This window comes from Strongylocentrotus purpuratus, unplaced genomic scaffold (assembly GCF_000002235.5).
Source record: "Strongylocentrotus purpuratus isolate Spur 01 unplaced genomic scaffold, Spur_5.0 spur5_scaffold_7, whole genome shotgun sequence".
Taxonomy (NCBI): domain Eukaryota; kingdom Metazoa; phylum Echinodermata; class Echinoidea; order Camarodonta; family Strongylocentrotidae; genus Strongylocentrotus; species Strongylocentrotus purpuratus.
In genome coordinates this window covers 10,482,106-10,507,002 of record NW_022145613.1, presented here as the reverse complement: position 1 = coordinate 10,507,002, position 24,897 = coordinate 10,482,106, and the positions used below count along the sequence as shown (strand labels likewise).

The following is a 24,897-nucleotide window of genomic DNA, read 5'->3' as shown; positions in this document are numbered from 1 at the left end:
TCATGGCATATGCGCCAGTGTGCATCTGCCTTCCCGACGACAAACTCTATACCATGCCTCAACATAGAACATAGTACAATTAATAGAACACTCTCATCCATTTATGTTTTTTTTTTCCTGTCTGCAGGGTGATAGCGGAGGTCCACTGATGTGTGAAGGTGCGGACGGGAGGTGGCATCTTGTCGGCATCACAAGCTTTGGCGACGGGTGTGCACGTCCCAACAAGCCAGGAGTATACACCAGGGTCTCTCAATTCATCGATTTCATCAACTCGGTCGTTGGTCAGCAAGACTTTTTGTAACAGTGCATTAGCTGCATAATATGCTGCACTAAGTTTGTAGCTCTGTTAAATTACCTAAAAATGAAACATGTATTTAAACAAAAAATAATCTTGTAAATAAATGCCGGGGGGGGGGTACTGAAAGTATCTGTGAATAACGAAGCCCCCTACGCATACTCGCTTATTTGTTTGTTAAAAGGTGTAGGAATGTGAACGGAACTTTACATAGATCTATAGATCTATCTCATTTGATTTTACTGAGGTAGATTTTGTGGAAGTGGTTCACTGCGTCGTGTGAACAAGGCCTTTAAAGGGTTAAGACGAGTGAAGACCCTCTGTCAAGGTCATGGTTAACACTCTGGAGTATAGAGTGAAACGGTGAAGAAAGACAGCTCGAGGGCCGGAGACAAGAAAATTTCCTTCCAATCCAATAGACCGGTTTACTAACACATTCAAATTTAAGGCATATTGAATAAAGAGAGGTTTTCTTGACAGCATGAAAGCTTTGCCGAGGCTTGCCCGTCCGGCTGGATTCTAAGTAATGTAGTTCATTAACAGGTGAATGGGGAGTTTAAAAGGTGTTACTTTACAATTATTTATTTCCAAAATGCTAAATCCATTTATGCAATGTATACAATGTTTTTATGTATGTAAATTCATACAAAATTGAATTATTTTTAACAAACTCTTGAATATATATATATATATATATATATATATATATTTACACTAATTTGAATGGTATTTTTTAAACTACAACAAAAGAATATAAATGAATTAGTAAAACATTATACTTTTATATACATTTTTAAATTACTAGGAGTACTTTTGATATAGCTTATGAGAATTTGAATTGTTAGTATTGAAAGAAGATTTGTAACATGTACATAGATTACTAAATAATGAACGTATCACTTTGAATTTTACATTTGTCCTATATTTATCAACATTTTACCATCTGAAAATGATTTTAATCATACATGTTTTCATTAACTCATATCCTGCCATAAGGCGGCATGCACGCTACCGTTATAGTGCTTTGTACATGCGAGAGCACACTATCGATGGGCTGCTTACTTCACGTGAGCGAGCCACAGCTTAGCTGCTTTACGCATGCATGCTCGCATTCGTAATAGCAGTTATTGTATATGCTCATTGTACTGTGCTGAGTGCTTCTCACGCGCTATTGATCGCACCATCAGATTATCTCAAAATAAACTTGGCACAGGATGGATTTGTGGCTTGGAACAATGGGGATTAGCCCTGTGGCACTGGGCTGTATTCATTACGGCAGGATAAGAGTCAATATACATTAGCCGTAGCAACTTCATCATCATCATCATCCTTTTAATCATAAGTGGTATCGTCATAATTATCATCTTCAGCTGCAAGTTATTTTCATGATCATTGTATTGTCATTAACAAAATACATCATGCACATGAATAAGGCATGTAGAAATTACGTTACCGATATACATTGTACGTAATGTCTTAACTTTGTTTTGTCTGGAAAGGAAAATATAAATCAAATGTACAGGTTAGTGCATTAGTTTAAAAGTGAACAAAATAAAAATACATGTAAGTTCTTGCCTCTTATCTTGATTTACTGACTTTTAATGTATAGCACCCGTTCAGAGCCTGATAGGTGTTAAAGGGATTGGGTATATTCTAAACAAAATCCTGGATTTAGCTCGTGCTGCAATCATTATTATAAACCTTTAGGTCAGTCAGGAATCCCATGACTTTTACAAGCCGATCACCTGTCTGATTATCAAGATATTTATGATTGGAATTGGGTATGTCAAAAACTGTTTGCCACACAATTTTGAACAGTTTGTTATAACACTTTTGAGCACTTCATGATCATTTTGAAGCACAATTTATTTAGGGCTTTAATATTACACCATATCACAGACACTAATAACACATAGGGCATCCATCTCAGATTTGTAAAACTGGAAACATTGTTAAACAATCTGTGTGTATGCATGAGCTCATGCCCATCCGGCTTCAAAAGGACACTCAGTCATTTTTTTTTATAATCACAAAATCACCACTAGCTGTCATCCTGTTAAATCTCCCTCGTACTGGTGAGAGGTTGGGGGGGGGGGTAACAAAAGGGAGTACTGTAAGAACCTTTTATCTCGCTTTCACAGGTAGTTAATAATGATAACTGACATCATTTTGTTTTAGTCAATTTACAGATGAGAGCACTGGTCGAAGTATGGTTAATCAAAAACCTTGTCTTCTGTGCTTGCATGTACATGTAAATATAAATTTTATATTGTAACAGTTTATCAGGTAATGGGTAAAAAAAAATGGAAATGAAATTGAAATGTTATGGGCTGTACTTGTACAAACGTAACAAGAATTTATTTTGTTCATACCATTAAATATTAACCACAAGTTAACATGTATGATTATTTTTGTATGTGACTGAATTTTGTTCGTAAACCTTCTGTATCATCTATCATAATTTATATATTGCACTTTTGTTGAAAGGCATGTGTTTATTTATGGATGGATGTACCTGTATGTATTTTAATTGGGGGAACAAGCAAATCATGAATTTTCGAGCGATGTGATCATATAAAGGCTTTAATTGCTACTATTTGTATCATCGATGTTAAGTATTTGCCGTTGCCCTTCCTGGGAGGGGGTGGGGGTGGAGCGAACTGAATTAGTGTAACCCTCCGGTCTCTCCTCCCGTTATAACTAATTGGGATGTGCAGGTGGACCACGACCCGTTTCACAAAACCCTTTTTCAATGACAAATGACAAAAACGAATGACAAATATTCTGATAACCAATCAGAAACAAGGATTTCAGTAGCTTATAACAAAAACTGTCATTTGTCACTGATGACAAGTTTTGTGAAATGAGGGCCATGGTTTCCTCTACTCCCTTTTCCACTGTGATCTAACCTGTGTCTACAACAGGGAGGGGCATGTTGACACACAAAGCAGGCTGTTATAGTAGTCATACATACCTGGGTTGGTTTTGAACTCGCAATCTTTGGCTTGACGGGGAAACTTTTTATTGACTGAGCCATCTCGCCTCCTTGATCTACCTTCGTCTATGATATTGTTTTAAAACATCTTAAATCTTTAATCTTAATATCTTCAGTCTTTAATCGCACAATGTGCTTCGATCGACAGTATATTATTGAAAAGGCCGAACATTGACGTATCTTGCGAGCTCCTCTAATAGCCAGTTCTTCTCTCCTTCAAATTGACTGAAGATTCTTGTAGAGTATGTGCGTAAGTGCGTTTGTATGTGAACCGCAATTTACGTCCATTCGAGTGCTATTTTATAATAGTTTATTTACTCATGTATGACTAAACAGACTTGTTTCATACAGGGGTTTTATAAAAACATATTTACAAACATTAGATTTAGGGTGAATGTAGGATTTAAATTGTTCTTAAGGGAAATGATAGGTTTTTGAAGTATTTTTTTTAGTACAGGGCAAATGGCCGGAGGGGATCGAGCTCGCAAGATATGAAGAATGATTACTATTGTGAATTGAAGCGAGAGGAAATAAGAGGAAGAGACTGAAAATAAATTATTTAAAAAAATTAAAAGTAGAGAGAGAGAGAGAGAGAGAGAGAATATATACTATCGACATGTGGGATATGTCCCTGCAAAAGGGAAACCCGAGTGTATGGTTCAAGGGTGTCGATTTGTATCCGTGGTTGGGGGGATGATAGGTGCCAAAATATTTTCGGCAATGGATCAAAGCAACCAAGAGGTAGAAGCGTGTGGCCAGAATTTCATTTTAGGGGGGCGGTAGTGAGCACGCGAAACGTGCGAAGCGAGCTCTCTAGGGGGTTGGGTGCAGGGAGCGGGAGTCCCCCCCCCCCCCCCCCCTCCCCCGCAAAGCGCGGAAGCTTTGACGTTTCACTAAATTATTAGAGAAAGAAGACGATTCGTTGGACCGTTCTCGACTCTTAATCCTTGTTTGAATAAAGTTCCCCTTCTCCGCGCATAGCGCGGAAGCTCTGACGTTTCATAAGATTAATAAAGAAAGAAGAAGATTCGATGTACCATTCTCGACTCTTAATCTTTAATATTTGAATCATGTTCCCCTTCCTCCGCGCATAGCGCGGAAGCTCTGACGTTTCATTAGATTATTAAAGAAAGAAAACGATTCGATGTACCATTCTCGACTCTTAATCCTTGTCTGAATTCATTTTTGTCCATTCCTGCCCGAGCGCGGAAGCTTTCACATTTTATTACATTATTAGAGAAAGAAGACAATTTTTTGTATCGTGTCCTTCATGAATTCACTTTTCCCCCTACCGCGCAAAGCGCGGAAGCTTTGACGTTTCAATAAATTATTACTCTTATTCCTTGTCTGTATTCATTTTTTCGCCCATCCCGCGCGAAGCGCGGAAGCTTTACCGTTTCATTAAATTATTAGAGAAGGAGGACGATTCGTTGTGTCGTGTCCTTGTCTGAATTCAGTTTCCCCCTTTCCGCGCGAAGCGCGGAAGCATTGACGTTTCATTTGATTATTACTCTTAATCCACGTCTGAAATCATTTTCGCCCATCCTGCACTATACGCGCGGAAGCTTTTACGTTTAATTAAATTATTAGTAAAATAAGACGATTCGTTGTATCGTATACTTTGACGTTTAATTTAATTTTAACTCTTAATCCTAGTCTGAATTCAGTTGCCCCGCGGAAGCTTTGCCCTTTTCACTAAATTATTAGAGAAAGAAGACGATTCGTTGTACTGTTCTCTATATTAATTCATAATTCAGTTTCCCCACATGATGTGCGTATGGAACGTTCGTTCGCAAATCTTTGCATGCACAGCCCGAGTGGTGGGTAGCATGTTATCTCCCGGTAGTGCTTGTCGCAATAGCTTCTCGAAGGGAATTGTATACTACTGTTAGTGTTAACGGCCACTAATAAAGCCCATTAGTGACTATACAAAATATATGCTCTTCCGGGCTATTTGGGAATGTGTCAGTTTGCAACAGAAATGGAGAAACGCGAATTTTGTTGAAAATCATGTGATATCACGAACATTTATAAATCACTTGTATGAAATCGAAAATAATTCATGGTTGGATTTTATTTGGGGGGGGGGGGGCTAGCGCCCCAAGCCTCCCCCACCAGTACGCCAGTGACATAGGCCTACATCAGCTTTTTAATAAAACGAAAATAAGTTGTGACATAATAATCTTTCTCCAAAAATGAAAAATGTTTTAGGAAATATCAGGAAATAAAAGGAGTGGAATTTTTTTTTTAAAAGATACAATGACGTGAATTTTAAAAAGGGTGAACGGAAACAACATTACAACTAGTGAACTATCTTATAAGTCACACTAATGTCCGAATATTTTTCACCTTGTCTCCGATCTCATCACGAATTCATCACAGAGTTCATCTATATTTACACTGTCCAGGATTGTCTGATGTGCATAGCAGCATAGCAGCTTGCTACCATTCGAGTTTTTTTTTTCCCTTATGTTTAACTTGCATTTGTATTTCTTTTGTTGAACTTGTATTATATTTATTTTGTTTAAATTTGTATTTCTTTTTTCTTTCTTTACATTTACTTATTTTATATTATGTATTTGTTATTGTTTAATTTTTGTGTTTTATGTGTTTATTCATATGTATTTTAATGTACCATGTACGGACATGCTGAAAAACAGCTATGCTAAGCTGAAAGCATGTTTTTTAATCACCGTATTTAAATAAATAAACAAACAAACCTTTGCGCTTCGCGCTTAACATTTAGCTCGTTGCTTTTTAACGCTGCGGCTTTGTATTTGGCGCACGTACTGCATTTCTATGATGCTGTTTATTGAACAAATTGAATAAATTCACCAATTCCTGATGAAGCCGTATGAGCGAGAATTCAATTTATTTTAGTCTCATATACGCTTATCTCATTTACTTCGTATACATGTATATATTATGAAAATGCATAGCAAAATGTGTATATTGATAGTCATCTTGCGAGTTATAACCATTAACTACTCTCATCGGGCTCTCATCGTTAATTTTTCTCTTCATTTAAAAAAAAAAAATTCATGGTGAATTATTGGGGGGGGGGGTGATTGTACAGGCCATCCCCCCACCTGAAATATTGGGGGGATATATTCCCCCATCCCCCCGTGATCGACACCCATGGTATGGTTATAAATTAGGCCTACAAAAAAATGTTAAATTGCCCTTTAGGTGCCAAAGCATGGGTCGGTCGGTCGAGAAAAAAAATCTCTTTTTTTCCACTCTTTTTTTTTTTCTCCCTCTTTGGGCTGATATTTCTCAGTTTTTAACACTTTTAATACATAATTGTATTCATTAAATTTGTTTTTTAAAAAACGTTTTAATTTTTTTTATTAAAAAGCCGACTGTAGATTTCAAAATTTTGAGGTCGATCGCAGAGGACAATACAATTTTTTTTAAACGCCTTACTCAATGATCCTAAATTGATTTCTGGTTAAAAGTGCACATCACAGAATTTTTTTCTTCCATTATGAAATCAACAATAATATTTGATCAATAAACCACACATATCTGATTTCAGAAACCTGATTGTTCAAATAAGTGGATGGCTGCTACATGTTTTGTTTTATTTTTGTATTTACTACAGAACAATGAAAAACTTATATTATTTTGTTCCATACGACGATCGATTGATCACGCATGAGTAATCGGGCATAATAATGTGTAATTGGTTAGGCATGCGAACATATTTTGTTACAGGAATTTAAAATAAGACAATTGAACAAAACACGAATTGTTTAATCTCAGTCATGCGTAATCGTCCTATTACTAATATGATTATGACGTGCATTTACAATAATTCTCGCTACCCCAAATAGCGATTCTGCCGAGATCCGGGGAAAATCCTGAAAACGCGCATTGCATTATGGGATAGCTTTTCGACATTACAGCTTCCTGTGCAGGCGTTCGTGATCACAACCCTCTCTTTCACGGTAGAGTTTAACGGCCTTTTGTGCTAAAGTCACTAATTCTGCCCGAAGCTTTCCATTGCATATTATAATCTGTACAAATTACACTGATTGGCATCGATTTTAGCGTGCGAGAAAACTCTGCACAGCGAACACAGGCGCTAGCGCCAGCGGGATGGGACTCTATACCGGAAGTTGTAGTGACGACCCGAGAGAGTGAAAATTACCTCGTCTCGCGAATTTCGAGATTTTCGTACCTATTTAGGGTAGCGAGAATTGAGGTCGGAGATCATTGTCTGTCTCTCAAGCTCAAGGCCAATGAAGCAAATTAAGCAGTCATGGACTTTATTTTGGACAAAATTTGTTTCTGTCAGCAGTGCAACTTCAAACTACCCGAATGTCGCTTTTGCGTGAATTGTTTGTTCATATTTTGTCCCGTATTTTGTTGAGGTCATAATGTAGCCTAATAAGAGAACATGAGCTTTCCAATGATGAAGGCCTATAGGCCTACATGAATGAACATACATTTATTTTGGGCTTATTAAGTAACATGCTATTTTCGTAATGTAATCAAAATTATGTATAAATCGTTGCCATAAAAAAAGAATATGTTACAAATTATTTCATTTTAACCTGTTTAATGTAAATAATAATATTTTAGTAGGACTATATGAATTATAGACGATCCATAATGAATTATCCATAATTCTTTTCTCAGATTTGATTGCACGAGGGTGTGCCGCTCAAACCTCGAAACCCCTTCCCATTTTTAAGGGTCATTTTGGCAGATTTTTCTCGAAATATAGACCCATTGATTTTCACCATTTTGGGGGTGTTTGCCATGCATGCATGCCCCGGGGATCTCAAATATAAATATTGTAAGCATGCGTGACCAAGAAAACGCGTATAAAGGTGTTTTTTAATATAGAATGGACACGGTCCACCATTTAGGGGTCCAGAAAAGTCCATTTTGGGCCACTTTCGAGAAAAAGAGTACTTTTTCAAAATGGTCCAAAATCCTGCTCTGTACGCGCCGGTGTACGCGTTTAGGTGTTTCTTCTAGCCCTCAGGCCGGCCAGACCTAGGAGGGGTAATAATGCCCATTAGCGAGACTACCGGCCGCCGCCTGCGCCTGCCGGTCTTTAGATCTTCAGTAGATCAAGATGGATGCCCACGATACTAACCCAGACCTAACAAGTCTCACACCTATAGCTGTTCCCTAAAACTTTGTTTTGCAGAGTAGAATAGTAACTGTTCAATGTAAATTGTGTACTTTTTGTAAACACTACATGACAAAATTGAAAGGTTTTTTTTCTCCAAAGAAAGGACTAATTAGAATTAGGATATTGAAATAATTTTTTCACATTGTGAATTTTATAATTTGATTTATTTTACATTGTCAACAACTGAAATGGTAATCCTTATCGCATATCAAACGCTCAAGTGGTTACAATTTTACAATACTTGTTTAGGGGTACATTTTTTGAAATACCCGTTCAGGGTGTGAATTCGGGGGAAAAAAACACGCGAAATCCTCATTTAGGGTGTATTTTGGCTTCAGAAGAAATCCTCGTTTAGGGGGTGTCTAGAATTCCTGTGCCACGCATGTTTACAGTATTTTTACATGACTGAGACCCCCGGGATGCAAACACGTATGTCTCAATTATTTGAGAACCCGCCCCCTGCCGGATGTTTTATTACATTACAAATAATTTATGGTCTATTTACTAATGAATCTGTGTGTGTTTCCTTTTCAGGAACACCCGGCCTGTATCAATACAATTAAGCTGTATAATACAATAGACTATTTTCACGCTTGGCTGGGCCATATATAGGTCGATGCCATACGGCAAAGTGTATAATTCTGTAACAATAATGCTGCAGATCTAGCATGCTTTCATACATATCAATACAAATCATGGATGGGTGCACATCCGTGCACTGTACACTCTATTCTACGCCCATGAATCATACAAAGAGTTCTTTTTTCAGCCATTCAGTTTTAGTAAATAGGTTTCTACACACACGTACGTGTATATACTTCTACAGCCTTTTTGGAAATATCTCTGTTATGACTGGAGTGTTTAACTTTCGCATGTCTTTATACTGATGTGACTGCATGCAAGCAATTTATAATACTTTAATTAATATTATTTGACGGACACGTAGTACCCACCCTCGTCTTGATCTCAATTAGATAGACGTAAATGTGTGTGAAATAGAAAAGGGATCGGAGTGAACTGCATTGTTTCCGGATCCTGTTCGTTTTCACAAAGTACGTGCAGGTGAGCAAATACACTCATATTTTATTGGCAAATGGTATTGTTTGTTAATTGTTTGTGTCTAATGCGTTAATTACCAAGTGAATCAATTAAGATTGCAATCAAAACATAATTATTCTTGATGCTCCGTCCTGTTGCAAGCTATATGGTAGGGTTATCGACTTAGTTGATACAAGTCACTAAATTAAAAACGGTACTGTACCTCCCTCATAATAGTGCGGTATGGTATGTAATCCCGTAGGATTTTTGTGCCAAAGTTGATTTTTTTTTTGTTGTTGCTGTTTTGGCTTCAAAAGGGTCCCAATCGGCCAAAAATGATGGGGTTCAAATTTTCAGACCCCTCCTTCATTTCTATGGGGGTCCATATAGGGCGCCAAAATGACATATAACGCGCAATAGGGAAATTTGGTGTCTTCGGGAAAATTTGAACCCCATCAATTTCTGATAGCTTGGACCCCAATGAATCCAAAAATGCAAAAAAACAACTGTGGCACAAAAATCATCCGGGAGCTGTTTCAGTGACATACCGTACGTACCACACTATAATGGCGTTTCCTGGATCGAGCATCTAGCTATCATTGAGACGGAAAGGTGATATGAGACAGCAGACATAATCAACAAAATGTGCGCTTTAATGTTATTAGACTTAACTTCATAATACCCCACCAATAAGGTTTATGTACATGAACGTCTAAGACTTGCGGTTAGAGTTAGGGATAGGGTTAGAGTTAAGAGTTAGGATTAGGATTAGGATTAAGTGTTACCAAAGAAGCTTGAGTCTTCAGATTTAGCTTCATTGTTGGAGCGTTGGTTGACCAACCTACGAACATCTGGTCGATTGTTGTGGTGGGGTATAAGTAGACGACATGATTTTGAGACCATGTAGTAAATGGACTCAGTGTATACCAAACGGCAATTTACCATGGCAATGTACGTCCAGTCTGACACAAAACATCATAACCTCTGTGGACTTTGCACTTTTGAATCATATACCATGAAAGAGCCACGTTGTGCCTGTTTGTATTAATTTTGTCTGATTTGGTGACCCCAAAAAAAAGATCAAGTGAATCTTGTAGCTCTCAACCACTCACGGTGTCTTGAGCACGCCAGAATGTAATACAGGAGGGCCAGTAAATACAGTGGATGTAAACCGTGTTTGTAAAACCAGACTTGGTCTATTGACCTGTACAAGTGCCAATCTGATCCCGTATGTGAAAATAATACCACGATATTTAGGATATATTGAATTCCTACTTTGAAAGTGAATAGGCCATTAGTTTTTTGTTTTGTTTTCACTAGGGTTAGTCCGAGATATTTAGGGTTAATTTAATTCCAACTTTGAACACTTTTAGTTGCGTAGCATGGGTTTACCCATTGCAAGGGTCTTTTCCTTTTTTCTTGCTCTCTCTTTTCTAGCTTTTTTTTTCCCTTCTGTTTTCAGCATTCGAATAGGGGACAAATCCCCCCCCCCCGCGTGCTCTTTAATGCTTTCCCCACTGGATGTTGTTTCCGACGAGGCTAGTCTAAGCTTTTTAGGATTTAGATCTATTTAATTACTGTTCTTGAATTGTGGATAGTGTGTCTACCGGAGCAAGTCTAAGGTACGCATTTTTAAACTCTGAACGTGATCAGCATCAAAAGTATAATTATACATTGTACATTACATGTTGTGTAATCTAAGCAACAGTATGGTTTTCAAAACGAGTAAATCATTAAATCTTAAGTTGTCGGTAACGTAAGGACAAAATATTTTAACTTCTACACAAATAATTTGACTTAAATTACTAAATAATACTGAATAAATAAATAAATTCTAATAAAACTTCTCTCGTAGGCGTTAGTGGTGTCACAATAGTTTAATAAATGTGGTGCTCAGCTGATTACCATGTAAAATTACATTAGTTTCATGCGTGGGCGAGGTGTCGACGGTCGTTTATTACGGCATGGGGAGGGGCGACATATTCGGGAAAGCTTCCAAACGAATAAGAGTATGCACCCCCTTCCCCTTAATACGAAGATTTGCGTGTAAGTTAGTGTAACTACCAAGCGACTGAATGATTTTTCTTTTTGTATTTCCAAACTTTACACATTGTATTGCATTTTCTAATCCCACGATCCCACGAGTAAATCTTAGTATGTAAACCAAAATGCGCACACAATTCCTTCTTCTTTACATGGGGTAGGTACCTTTGAACCATGAATAAGACAATTTGGGCGAAATTCTAAATTTAACAGAGTAAGACCCCGTTTTAATAGGTAAACTCGACCGTGGTTCCACTAAGATCTTTTTAAAGAAAACTTGGACTGCATACTACTTTCCCTTGTTAAACCCGATGATTGAACAATTAAGCCCTATGTTGGGTTTACATTTTGTTAAAATACGGACCGAGGTTTGCCTTCTCCACGGTGGCCTTGGTTCTTTCATCGGTTGTAGTCAATGCAACTGCCAGCAGATTATTACAAGTTTAGTGTATCTTCAACAGCTCTGTACTTGAAACGTCTCGTTCAAAAATAGTATTTAAGGCCCAGAGGAAATTGATATTGACTGCAGTATAGAATGACATACAAAGATGACATTTTATTAATACTTTTTGAGACCAGGAAGAGAGATACAAAATAAAAAGAAAGGAGAACATATTTTTATAGCTTCTTCATTTGAAAAATAAAAAGTCGGATATAAAATGTTTACAATTATTAATATCGGAGAAACTATTCCCTTGAAAATAGGCACCTCTTAGATTTGAATAGGAGCAATTATCATCGGTGAAGGGGGCACTTATCACAGGTTGTAAGAGGCACTTAAAATAATGCGAAACGGGCACCTATTATAAATAAAAGGGGCACTTTCCTCAAGTTAAAAAAGGGCACTTTAGAGGTACTTGCCCCCCCCCCTCCCTCGGATCAGCCGCCTCTGCATGGGGGTCCTATAGCTAACATCGTGTTCGAGAGACACATGTTCCCTCTGCATGTGTCAGCTACTATGGTATGACCGAGAAAAAAAGATAATGGAAATGTATATGAGAGAGATCAACTTTATAAGTCATGGCCAGGCGCGTACGCAGGGGGTGGTTTTGGGGTTAACCCCCCCCCCCCCTCGAGTTTTTTTTATGTGTATGTTTTATGTATGTTTTTTTGGAAACCCCCCCCCCTTTTGATTTTAAACCCCCCCCCCCCCCCTTGAATCCTGCGTACGCCACTGGTTATGGCAGTGCATGTATAACAATCAATATTTGTATTTCTATTCTATTACTTCAGGGTACTATCTTATACCGTCTTGGTCTTTTATGGGGCTTTAATGGACTTATGGTACTCTGCAAATTTGTTGTCTGACGACTTTACCCAACATTGGGTGGTTCACTTCTTACACAGGGGTTGTGTAGTTGTATACAAAAACTACACGACTTTACACAACGAGTTTGCAGTGTAAAGTTGTGTAATTTTCTTTACAGTTAGTTACTTAGTCAATTTCTAACAGTTATAATTGTTTGCGTTCATTTTTAAAGTCATGGTTAATGAAACAGATAGGGATTAAAAAAGAAGAACTTTGCTTCATTGGCCCACACCTATCGATGCTTTGAATTCTATCTCATGTAGGACAGTGGATACAGTGAGCATTCAACCCACCGCGTTCACTGAACACTTTTAACGATGTCGGGAAAAGAATTTTACCAAGGCAACACCTCGACATCGCAGGTAGCATTAACTGATCGGGACGAACTCGCCACAGAACAAGGCGTTTCACCCGACTCATCCCAGCCCTCGGCGACGTCGCACACCGCCTCGTCATCCTTACGGTCATCCGCTGGCAGTGCTACACCGAGCGATGGATACGGCGGCGTGAACGGAGCCGTGGTTGATGATGACAGTGCACCGAATCTTGATTGTGGATGGTTTGGATGTCGACCAGGCTGGTTACAGAAACTCAAGAAGCCGCCATTCCTGCTACTTTCACTTTGCTTCGCAACCATTCTCCAGGTAATGTTCGACAACATAAAAAAAAACTACAAAGAATAAGCTCTTTTTTTAAAAATACATTAAAAAAAACATCATTAAACAAATATTTAAAAAAAAAGAAATCTGTTTGTCGGGATAGGGGATTATTATGTGGTTTCTGCTAGCGAGTTTTTAATTTATTATTGATACATCATCCATCAAATCTTCCCCTTCAAAATACTCTGGCGACGCTTATTAAAGAAGCATCGCCGTTGAATGCGGGGTGCTTTGGGGCTGCAGCCCCCGAGAATTTTGAAATTACTAATCCTAGGACAAAGGATCACCTTATGTTGGAGCCGCGAGGTTGTCAATTAAAATTTTGTATCGTAATTAAATATATTCTATGATAATATTCCCTGTACCTCATTTTGTCGTTCACTGTTTTTCACCACTCTCAATTTTTGTTCAAACTACACACTAACCCTGTCCTCATTTCTCCCTCTTACTGAATTCTTTTTCCATCTCCCTCCCTCTCTCTCTCTCTCTCTCTCTCTCTCTCATCCTTCGTCCCTCTTCCCCTTCTTTCTCCTTCCACCTCTCTTGTGCCATTCACAGGGTATGATAGTAAACGGCTTCACTCCCGGTTCCATCACATCCATAGAGCGTCGTTTCGGTCTCTCCAGCCAGAGCACTGGTATACTTGTCAGCGTCTACGACTTCACCAATATCATCTTTGTGCTCTTCACCGTGTACGTCGGTGGGCGTGGTCACAAGATCCGATGGGTGGGCGTGGGCTGCGTCCTGATTGGTCTATCCGGCATTCTCTACGCCCTGCCCCACTTCACCACCCCGCCTTACTCCTACGTGGACGCGACCGGTGGGGGTAACAGCTCCTCCAGCGGGGTGTGTGATCGCAATGGAACCGGAGTGGGCGACACCTGCGAGACGCCGGGAGGGGCTTCGACTTCGGATCTGTCCAACTATATCTACATGTTCTGCGCAGCACAAGTGGTAGCTGGGATTGGTTCCCTGCCTTTGTACACGTTAGGTCTCACAGCAATGGACGAGTCCGTGTCGAACAAGTCATATGGACCTTATTTTGGTAAATGCAGAGTGATGGAAGAGAGAGAGAGAGAAGGGGAGGGGAGGGGGGTTTGTAGAGGGCAAACGATACAACCATGCATGGATCAATTTATAGTGATGTGTGTGTGGGGAAGGAAGGAAGGACTTTGGGAGAAAGGGAAAGGTATCACCAAAAAAAAGAGATTCTTGCGGATACTGTAAAGACAAAGATTAATGGGTTGTGGAGGTGAGGCACCTCGAGAACAGGAGACGATGAGAGAGAGAGAGAGAGAGAGAGGGGGGGGGAGGAGACTTAAATGAGATGAGAAAAACATAAATAATAAGATAATATACAAGTTCAGTGGACAGCAAACAAACAGAACACGTGAATTAATATCAATGCGATTCCAGAAAGAGGGCAGAGATATACAGTATGCACCAATTACAACGTCGGATTATAGATGGTAAACAGCCATTAAAGGAATAAAAAGAAAACAAATCGAAAATATGAAATTGTGAACGCGTAAATTGTCTTAATAAATTATGATTAATATAATAATACATTATGTTATCAACGGAATCGAAATAAAAAAAAAAGTAATGTAGCAAGGAGAGAAATTGAAAAGAAAGCAATGAAAATTCGAAAAGGAAAAGAGAAATACAATAAAACTTACTCTGTTTTTATCCGTTTGTTCTTGCAGGTACGTTTTTCGCGTGTGTCGTTCTTGGGCCTGGATTTGGATTCATCTTATCGGGTTCATTTCTGAACATCTTCACAGAGATCAGCATACCTGAAGGGTATGTTCTTTGATTATAACTTGTGGCTTAGCTACAGGGGTGGGGGTAGGGCCCAAGAAGGTCACTCTCAACATGGCTGGCTACGCACCCGCGTCCAGATAAAAAAAAATGTCGAAATGGTGTCTTTATCAGCTATACGGCGCCGTCGACGTTTTCCTTCAGTTAAAAAGGGGTGTTTTTCAAGCACTGATCGCACAAAAAAAAAAAAAGGGTACCTTTTCAAGTTCACAGGTTCGGCGTCGTTGAGGATTTCCTTTAAAAGGGGTGTTTTTCAAGCACTAATTGCAAAAAAAAACGAAAACCTTTTCAGGTTCACAGGTTTCGACGTTTTCTTTAAAAAAAAAGGTCATTTCAGAAAAGGTGCGATAAGCCATTAGGGTCCATTTCAGAGGTTGATGGATACGGGTGGGTAGCACTTGTGTACGAGAGTGGGGGATTTGGGGGCGTGCCATCATTGAAAGTGTGGACAAGATATTTCTTACATTTCCTTTACTGACTTTCAATGAGTTTCTTATCTGCTAACTGTACTACAATAAACAAAGTGGATACAATTTGTGTCGAAAAACTGTCAGGAGGAAGGGGCAGAAGTTGTGCCCGTACCCCTCTTTCAAATACGTTAGTGTGTGCAATGACTAATTATTTTCTCTCTCTCTCTCCCTCTCTCCCTCTCTCTCCCTCTCTTCCGCTCTTTCTCTCTCTCTCTCTCTCTCTCTCTCTCTTTCTTCCTCTCTTTCTTCCTCTCTTTCTTCCTCTCTTTCTTCCTCTCTTTCTCTCTCTCTCCCCCTTTCTCTCTCTTTCTCTCTCTCCCCTTTCTCTCTCTTTCTCTCTCTCTCCCCCTTTCTCTCTCTTTCTCCCCCACCCTTTCTCTCTCTCTCTCTCTCTCTCTCTCTCTTCCTCGGTTCCCCTCCCCTCCCCTCCCCTCCCCCTCTCTCTCTCTCTCTCTCTCTCTCTCTCTTCCTCTGTTCCCCTCCCCCTCCCCCTCTCTCTATCTCTCTCTCTCTCTCTCTCTCTCTATCTCTCTCTCTCTCTCTCTATCTCTCTCTCTCTCTCTCTCTCTTCATTTCTTAGAGTGACGTTATCCACGTCTGATCCCGGCTGGGTAGGAGCTTGGTGGTTGGGATTCCTCATCGTGGGTAGCATCACCCTCCTCATGATCATACCACTCAGTCTCTTCCCAAGAGAGTTTCCAAGTAAATGCCTAATTACATTCTAAGACGATAAATAACACACAACTTTTCATCATTGTCTATTGTTATGACTTGAGTTCTACATAAATGTGTTGTGATCATGTTTGTTTGTAATTTTTTGTTTGCTTTTATTTAAATATGATGTACCTGTTTTCTGTATAGTGACGTTCAGCTTAAACTGTAATGTAGTATTGACTCATAATTTATTATGCAATTTATTTATATATTTATTTGTTTTTCCTTGGTAAGAAATTGTCAGGGAGACAAACTGCCCCTCCCTCTTGCTACCTTCAAATACGCTGGTGATTACCGCAGTACCAGCAGCAGCGGCAGTATTAGTAGTAATAGTAGTAAAATGGTAGTAGTAGTAGTAGTAGTAGTAGTAGTAGTAGTAGTAGAAGTAGTAGTAGTAGTAGTAGTAGAAGTAGTAGTAGTAGTAGTAGTAGTAGTAGGAGTAGTAGTAGTAGTAGAAGTAGTAGTAGTAGTAGTAGTAGTAGTAGGAGTAGTAGAAGTAGTAGTAGTAGTAGTAGTAGTAGTAGTAGTAGTAGTAGAAGTAGTAGTAGTAGTAGTAGTAGTAGTAGTAGTAGTAGTAGTAGTAGGAGTAGTAGTAGTAGTAGTAGTAGTAGTAGTTGGAGGAGTTGTAGGAGTAGTAGGAGGAGGAGTTGGAGTAGGAGTAGTAGGACTGGTATTAGTAGTAGGGGCAGGTGTAGGAGTTAGTGTAGGAGTAGGTGTAGGAGTTAGTGTAGGAGTAGGTGTAGGAGTAGAAGCAGTAGTATATAGTTGTGGTTGTTGTTTAGCAAAAGATGAATCTGCCAGAAGGTTCACTGTTGTCATACTTACATATTTATAATAATCATAATTCCACACAGCTACAGCTAAAATCCGCACAGAGAAAGCTAATCAAGCTCACGCCAACTCGGGCACGGAGGAAACAACGAGAGCTGGATTCGGAGAACGTCCATCAGACCTGCTGAGGGCGCTTCGCTACCTGTTTACCAACCCTACCTTCGTATTCACGTGTTTAGGGGGCGTGGCCGATGCGCTGCTCATTAATGGATTCAACGCTTTCTTGCCAAAGGTCTTGGAGAATCAGTTCTCTTTATCGGCTGGTTTCGCGACCATACTTACAGGTCTGTACTCATTAAGATAGTCCATTAGATCACCTAGTACATTTCCTAAGACAATATGGGTAATTCCGCTTGAGAATGAGAGAGACGGAGAGAGAGAGAGAGAGTTAGATGAAGAGAGAGACGGAGAGAGGCTAGCAAGCGAGAGGGATTATAACAAGTTTTTTCTACACTTGGGCCTAATGGAGATAAATAACAATATTCTGGTCGATATATCTTGCTCGCAAATATCATCGCAAACTGATGTTAGGATTACGCAATACAGCATTGCAACGTTCGCTCATTTCAATAAGTGATGGGCAAGGCTTTGGAAATTGCTTACAGGTAAATTTTTCGAGATCCTTTGCAATCGTGTACTACTAGCTGTGACATCGAGTTATTCCTTATTTTGAATTACATAAACATGGGTGTCGATCCTTACGTAATACCTATTGTTCAGGGGGGATGAATGAATAGATCATCCCCCCTGAACAATAGGTATCAATTACAGATCGACACCCATGTACATAAATATAAAAAAATAAGGCATCTGCCGTACAACTGTCAACATTTATCTGATATTCTTAAATGTCTATAAAGTATTACGGTACATACAATCATTTCTGGAATGACCACACTTCATATCTTTTAAAACTTTTGATATTGTTACTGTGCAGAGAATCCCAATGAAATCCGTATTTTGTGCCATTTACTGCTCGTAGGTATACTGTCTATCTTTGGCGGTATTTTCGGTTCCCTGACCGCTGGATTCGTTCTGAAGCGTCTCAAACTGGATATCCGAGGTTTGCTCAAGTTGACTGCAGCTGCTAGCTTCCTAACGGGAGTTTTATCGCTTATCTTCCTCTGGCATTGTCCTCAGCAACAACTAGCCGGTGTTACAGTGACCTACGTTGACATGGCGAGGTAAGAATTTGGGAAATAAAGATAATTATGATGTATGCTTTGGCAACAGCATGTCGCCTAAAACGTAGTATTAGGCGCGCTTTAGAAATGTGTTTTTAGTAGAAGTATTGAAGTAGAAGTAGTAGGAATGGTATTTACACGGGAAATCCTCATCATGAGTATTAATACTGCTCTTCATGGGGGGGGGGGGGGTAACTCCAGAATCTGGTTGGTGTTATTAAATTTTTATTTCGCGATTGTGATCTCTCCCATCTACTGCTGCAAGCCGAAGATGGCGTCCCACGAATCCGTACGCATCACTGATTTGCAGGACAAAGATTTTTTTTCCTCACAGATCAGGGGTGCACATCGATGCGTGGCGTAGAAATTTGGGATATGGGGATCACGTCATCTTCCGATTGCACAGAAAGTAGGAGGAGATCGCGGTGGAGCAAATTATTACAACATTAAATCGGTCAGATTCTGGACTAATTGGGAGGGGGCTATCATAATTATTTAACACCCTAGCATCGCTCAAGTACTCATTTAGACAACCTGAGCCGAGAAGGACAAATGTGGGTAAAACTTCTTACCAGGGCCAGGCGGCCGTTGTAAGCACCGAGCGACGATCGAATCCAGGGCGTGGCAGTCGAACGTCTTCTACGATAGACCACAGTGTTCCCACGTTTGAAATTCTATAATAAAAAAAGGGCGTCATTTAAGCGAGAGAGAGAGAAGAGAGAGAGAGGGGAGGAGGAGAGAGTGAGATAGAGAGAGAGAGAGAGAGAGAGAATAATACATTTCTGTGGCATTATGCTAATCAAGATATGATAGTTATCGTATACGCATACTGAGATTAAAATATCAACCTATGTCTTTAAACATTCCGATAATTGATTTTCCTCCCAATTTTCAATTCCTCAATTCCTCACAATTATTACAGTCTAGGGACGGGCACAAACATAAACTTGACATCAACTTGTAATTCCAACTGCTCCTGCGCTGTCGAGCAGTTTCTCCCAGTGTGCGCAGGGGATACAAACTATTTCACACCTTGCCATGCAGGTTGCGAGACAGATCATGACAACGGGGTAAGTTAGTTTGCCCTCTTACAATGATGTTACTATTCTCTTCTTTCTTTGGGGGTGTCCTGCCCATTTTTCCCTAGTCACGATTTATCTTCTCATATTTTCCACCGTCTCGTTCTTATTTTGATCAGCTTAATTCTTCCATTACTTAGTAAAACGGTGGAGGGTTAATGGAATGGACACAGTCACACCGAGTCCTGTTTAAAAATCATAATGTTGCATAGGCCCTTGCCTACCGGAAACATGTTGTACCCCTCTGTAATAGTATACGCACATAACACCAGAAAATGTGATAACTTTTTGACCCTACCGCTCTTTAAAGAAAACTGAATCCGCCCCTGTGATGGATTTCTCAATTTCATTTTTAACTTCTATTCGCCATCACACTTATCTTGTCACGCTTTCGACATGCAGACCTACGCAAACTGTGCATGTCTGCAAGAATCGATACAGACTGTCGATTCGGGATTGTGCCGGACGTCGTGCAGCTATCAACCTTATGTCTTCGCCGTAGTCGCTGCCCTGTTCGTCTTCTTCGCCTTCTTCGCCCAGATTCCCGACCTCAATGTCATCCTCAGGTGCGCATAATAATTAATACCACTTTGATGATAATGGTAATAATAATCATAATAATAAATGATAATAAGGATACGTCTTCTTCTACCCAGGGTAGACTCATCAGTAACAATAACAGCAATAGCAATAGCAAAATCGAATAAATATCAATATCAATATCAATATCAATATCAATATCAATATCAATATCAATATCAATTTCAATATCAATATCAATATCAATATCAATTTCAATATCAATATCAATATCAATATCAATATCAATTTCAATTTCAATATCAATATCAATATCAATATCAATATCAATATCAATATCAATATCAATTTCAATTTCAATATCAATATCAATGATAACGATAATGATAATAAACTGTTTACCCAGGGAAGCCTCATCGGCACCAATACTGCTCTTCCTGAGGGCCCTGGAATTACCTGGATGGAGAGTGGCAAATGTAGATTCATGTCCTGCCAAGCTGCTGCGACACGGATTTCTCGGAGAATAATGCGAGGAACGTTATCAAGTCCATTCAAACATTTAAAGAAACAATCAATGGCATTATTAAATTATTTAGTGGATTATCATCTCAGGATCAAACCACTTTACTGCGTTTTATGATTTCTCCAATATTTTGTTGACAGGTGTGTGTCCGATTCTCAACGGTCCATGGCTCTTGGAGTCAACTCAATGTTGAAACGCGGACTTGGTAAGACCTATACTTTAAACTCGTTTACCCGAATAAAATCAGGCGCGAATCTAGGGATAGGGGAGGCGGGAAAGAGGAGGGGGATGCATAATTCATTTAGGTCTCTAAAGGCAGGTCAAGACTTGACCTGTCTTTAGAGACGTTTCCCACAGGATATTGTTCTTTTCTTTTTTTCCAAAGAAAAATGTATTTAATCATTCATGAGCAAGAACCAAATAATAGATTTGAACAAAGTACATGTTGTTACATATCGGTAAAACAAACATTATTACACCAGTTGCACATTTATCAAGTAATACAACGAATTTATTGCGTTTGATAGAAAGAACCCGCTCAACTTCATAGCAATGTTTAAGCATCTTCTTAAAAGAATTCAAAGATAGGCGTTCCCTTTTGTATTTCGCAGAGAATATATATAGTGTTTTGCATATAAAATGATAAAATTAAAGATAGATTGTGTACCATCTGGGAAACCAAACAAAAAGCAATTTATATTCAAAAGCACTTCATTAATTAGGATAGAGCTTTGGAAGTCTTGAATGAATATCTTGAACAGGATACTGTTATCATAATCATTCCACTGTCCGGATCAAAGAAAACATCAGAGCCGAATGTGTGGTATATAGCACATGCGCTGACCTATTGAAGATGATGTCCGAAGTGTTGTCCAATGCCTGAATGACATCAGTGCAGACAATGTTGGCGTCACTATGAGTAGACATCATCAACACCTAGATATGGGCAGATGAAAGTCAATGGCATTGGGTTTGATGGCCCCTAGCCTAATCTATAATGAAAAAAGTTTTACCGTACTCTTTATTTCTCGTAACCTCGCCCCGCCCCATCTCTCTCTCTCTCTCTCTCTCTCTCTCTCTCTCTCTTTCTCTCTCCCCCCTCTACCTCTAACACACAAAAACGATATCTCTGACTTTTTCTATGTACACCTCTATGTACCCACGTTGGTCCTCTTCTATGTCTCTCTTTCTCTCTCTATCTCTCTCCGTTTTTATCTGTCTCTGTCTCCACATCTCTCTCTCTCTCTCTCTCTCTCTCTTTCTCTCTCTCTTTTCCTTTCTCTCCCTATCTCTCCTTATCTCTCTCTTTCTCCCTTTCCTTCTCTCTTCCTCCCCCTCCCTCCACCGCCCTCTCTCCCTCTCTCTCTCTCCCTCCCTCTCTCCCTCCCTCCATCCCTCCCTCCATCGCTCTCTCGCTCTCCCTCTATCCCTCCCTCCAGGATCAGTACCAGGTCCTATCCTGCTCGGTGCCGTGATAGACCAGGCCTGCATCCTGTGGCAGGACGTATGTGGCACACGCGGTTCCTGCTGGATCTACGACAACGCCAACCTAGCCTGGAGGATGGCCGTCATAGCCGTGTCTTTCAAAGCAGCGTCGTGCTGTATGTATCTCTTGGCCATGTGGTTCTACAAGCCCGCAGTTAAGGAAGACAAGGAGCTGGATGAGGTGGCTGGCAAAGAAAACAGAGGTGCAAGCTTTGAATAGGAACCATTCATGGCACAATCAAGCCACATGGTGAAAAACATGCAGACTCATCCGTACAGGCCTCAAGTGGTCTAGAGATAACCACGGTGCCTGTATAATAATTAGGAGCTCATTCAAAGTCCTTATGCAACAACTCAACAGTAAACTTACTTCTACAACACTAACGTCCTTTGGTAAGACGTAATCTACATTTGCCACACTCCACCCAAGTGAGGTAAATAGTTGCCAAGAGCACTTTGACTTTTTAATTAAATTTATTCAAAATGGTTCCATACCAGTTACATAATATATGGAATCTCCTGAACGCAGCCTTAAGCCTCTATATTCAGTTGCCAATTCTGTCATCGTTTTGAGTTGGCCGGGTAATGATATCATGGGCCAGAAAAGGGGAGGAGAAGAAAGAAATAGTGGAGAAAAGGCATGGTTGAAAACGTGCCTCACAATATTGTCTTTCTTCGTATATACATGGATGTGTTTGCAAACTTGGCTGTTAACCCTGAGAGGGTCAATATGACGGTGACAATACGAGATAACGCGTGTGTGATTAACCAATGTTGGCAGTGGCAGCGAAACAACCTAGATAGCACACGCTATGCTAAATCTATTTTTGGAGAAAAATAATTTAGATAATTAAACGTTTCATACCTTGTTTTCAACCGCCATTTTTGTAAATAAATTTGTATGCATTTCTATCATTAAAAAAAATATATGATGTGTGTGACAGTAACATTCTAAGAATGCAGGGGAATACCCGCTGGGAACGCCATGACAAGTAACAATTTTGATATCTTTCAGTATTAAAATGTACTCCCTTTTTAACTGACTTCACAATGCGGTTAATGTATTCGCCTGTGTAACTTAATGTATTCACATTATAAGATAGTGAAAGATCAATGAATTCAAATCTATACGTTGATGTATGGATAACTATATTCCGATACAGATGTATTCTTAAATCTATGATGATGTAAATTTGCATTCCCATCTCTAAATAATGATCATGACAATACATATAAGCTCCAGCTTAAGACGGCGTACTTATGGATTTTTTCAATTTTGAAACTTATTTGGTTTTTTTAAGGTATAACTTTTAATGATTTATATTTTGATATGATTATATATGTATTTTTGTTACTTTAGTTGATAATATATATATATGTACCTAGTGTGTATATTACATTTTATTATGTTGAAAATGCAGAAATAGAATAAAACAAACAAACGAAGAATACTCAGTAATTTTGAATTGTATAAATAGCGCCTATTTCATAGGATTAGCGCGCTAATATTCTCATCTTTATGCTAATATCGGAAGTATTAATCTTCCTATGTTCAAGTTTGACAGTGCAATGTATTCTCATCTGTAAATTCAAATACATACATTCCTAATCGAAGAGCAGAAAATGCCACTATCTTCAAAAATCTGACTTAAACTGTCTTTCACTACATCTCATACTGATAACAAAGGTATGTATATATATATATCTGTAGCCATATATAGCGCTGCATATAGGCCAGTTTCCTAATGTTAAACAATTCAATGCATCCGTCTTTGTTAAGTGCCTCGTTACAAATTATTTCATTCACCTGTTACGAATAATTGTAATTCACGAGAACGCGTATTGCATACATCACACGTTGTTAGGTAAGGCAAGCCATGTTTGCCCAACCTAGCAGCAACTAATTCATGTAATTTGCAATCTGACTATTGAGATACAATGATATATATATAAAGGTAATCGTGCATAAATTTGAATATATATATTTGTAATGGTCTATGGACGGAGACTGATATCATTATCATATTAATGGATTTATCAGGCAGATGACAAAACAGTACTATTTTTTGATTATTTAGATGTGGTTTTACTTGGTTTGTATAGATTGATCGTGACTGTTTAATTATTAACATCAGACGAAATAAAATGAGGAAAGTTTTTCTCACAACATAATGTGTATTTTTCTGGTTTCAATGTATTATTCTATTGAAAAGAAGTAGTCGCAAGCACAGTGAGAAGATAAATATTTGTATTCATCATCTTTGGTCGTTGTTGTTGTTGCTGTTGATTAGTTGAAAACACAGGACTGGTGTTGATTTATGAATAATTCTACAACGAACTATTATTGCGCCATCTATCTATATAGCAAACCAATTCTAAGGCACTTTTCACGTAGAAGTGTTGTGGTCGAGTGGATACGTCACCGGATTGTCGATCACAAGGTACGCGGTTCGAGTCCCGCCGCGGCACTAATGTCCTTTGGCAAGACATTGATCTACATTTGCCACACTCAACCCAGGTGAGGTAAATGGTGACTTGTAGGATAGTAGGATTATTCCTTGAAATTCACTGTGCGCTGATAAGGCTGCCGGAGCTAAAGCTAGGGTAATAAAGTCCAAAGCTCTTTGGAAGCGCATAGAGATGTTATTTCATAACGTATTATGCGCTATATAGTAGAACTGAACTATTATTATATTATACTGATCCGGGCCCTTTTTCATAAATAGTTGCCATAATTGAATTTAGCTACTGAAATTATTGCC

General features: G+C 39.1%; 2 protein-coding genes across 10 annotated transcripts in view; both read left to right on the top strand.

Annotated features, from left to right (window-relative positions):
• Positions 1 to 2,697, top strand: part of LOC105446087 — a 104,188-nt gene extending 101,491 nt beyond the window's left edge. For all 7 annotated transcript variants that reach the window (XM_030973802.1, XM_030973803.1, XM_030973804.1 and 4 more), the window contains one exon: positions 128 to 2,697. In XM_030973802.1, coding sequence (XP_030829662.1) covers positions 128 to 301 — 174 coding nt within the window. In that variant the 3' untranslated portion in view covers positions 302 to 2,697. The remainder of the gene's footprint in view (positions 1 to 127) is intronic.
• A 6,486-nt stretch (positions 2,698 to 9,183) lies between these two features.
• LOC577239 (solute carrier organic anion transporter family member 4A1) lies at positions 9,184 to 24,313 on the top strand. Of its 3 annotated transcripts, none has more exons than XM_011682432.2 (11): positions 9,184 to 9,501; positions 13,098 to 13,473; positions 14,047 to 14,533; positions 15,195 to 15,291; positions 16,360 to 16,481; positions 17,348 to 17,608; positions 18,307 to 18,508; positions 19,431 to 19,578; positions 19,990 to 20,153; positions 20,791 to 20,855; positions 22,090 to 24,313. In XM_011682432.2, exons 2-11 carry the CDS (start codon positions 13,147 to 13,149, stop codon positions 22,353 to 22,355), a joined length of 2,139 nt encoding a protein of 712 aa, XP_011680734.2. In that variant the 5' UTR covers positions 9,184 to 9,501; positions 13,098 to 13,146; the 3' UTR covers positions 22,356 to 24,313. The 3 variants fall into 3 exon arrangements, with proteins under 3 accessions (XP_011680734.2, XP_011680733.2, XP_782573.4); XM_011682431.2 differs by having other exon boundaries at positions 9,185 to 9,491; positions 13,093 to 13,473; XM_777480.5 differs by having other exon boundaries at positions 9,185 to 9,501; positions 13,093 to 13,473.
• Positions 24,314 to 24,897: the final 584 nt, after the last annotated feature.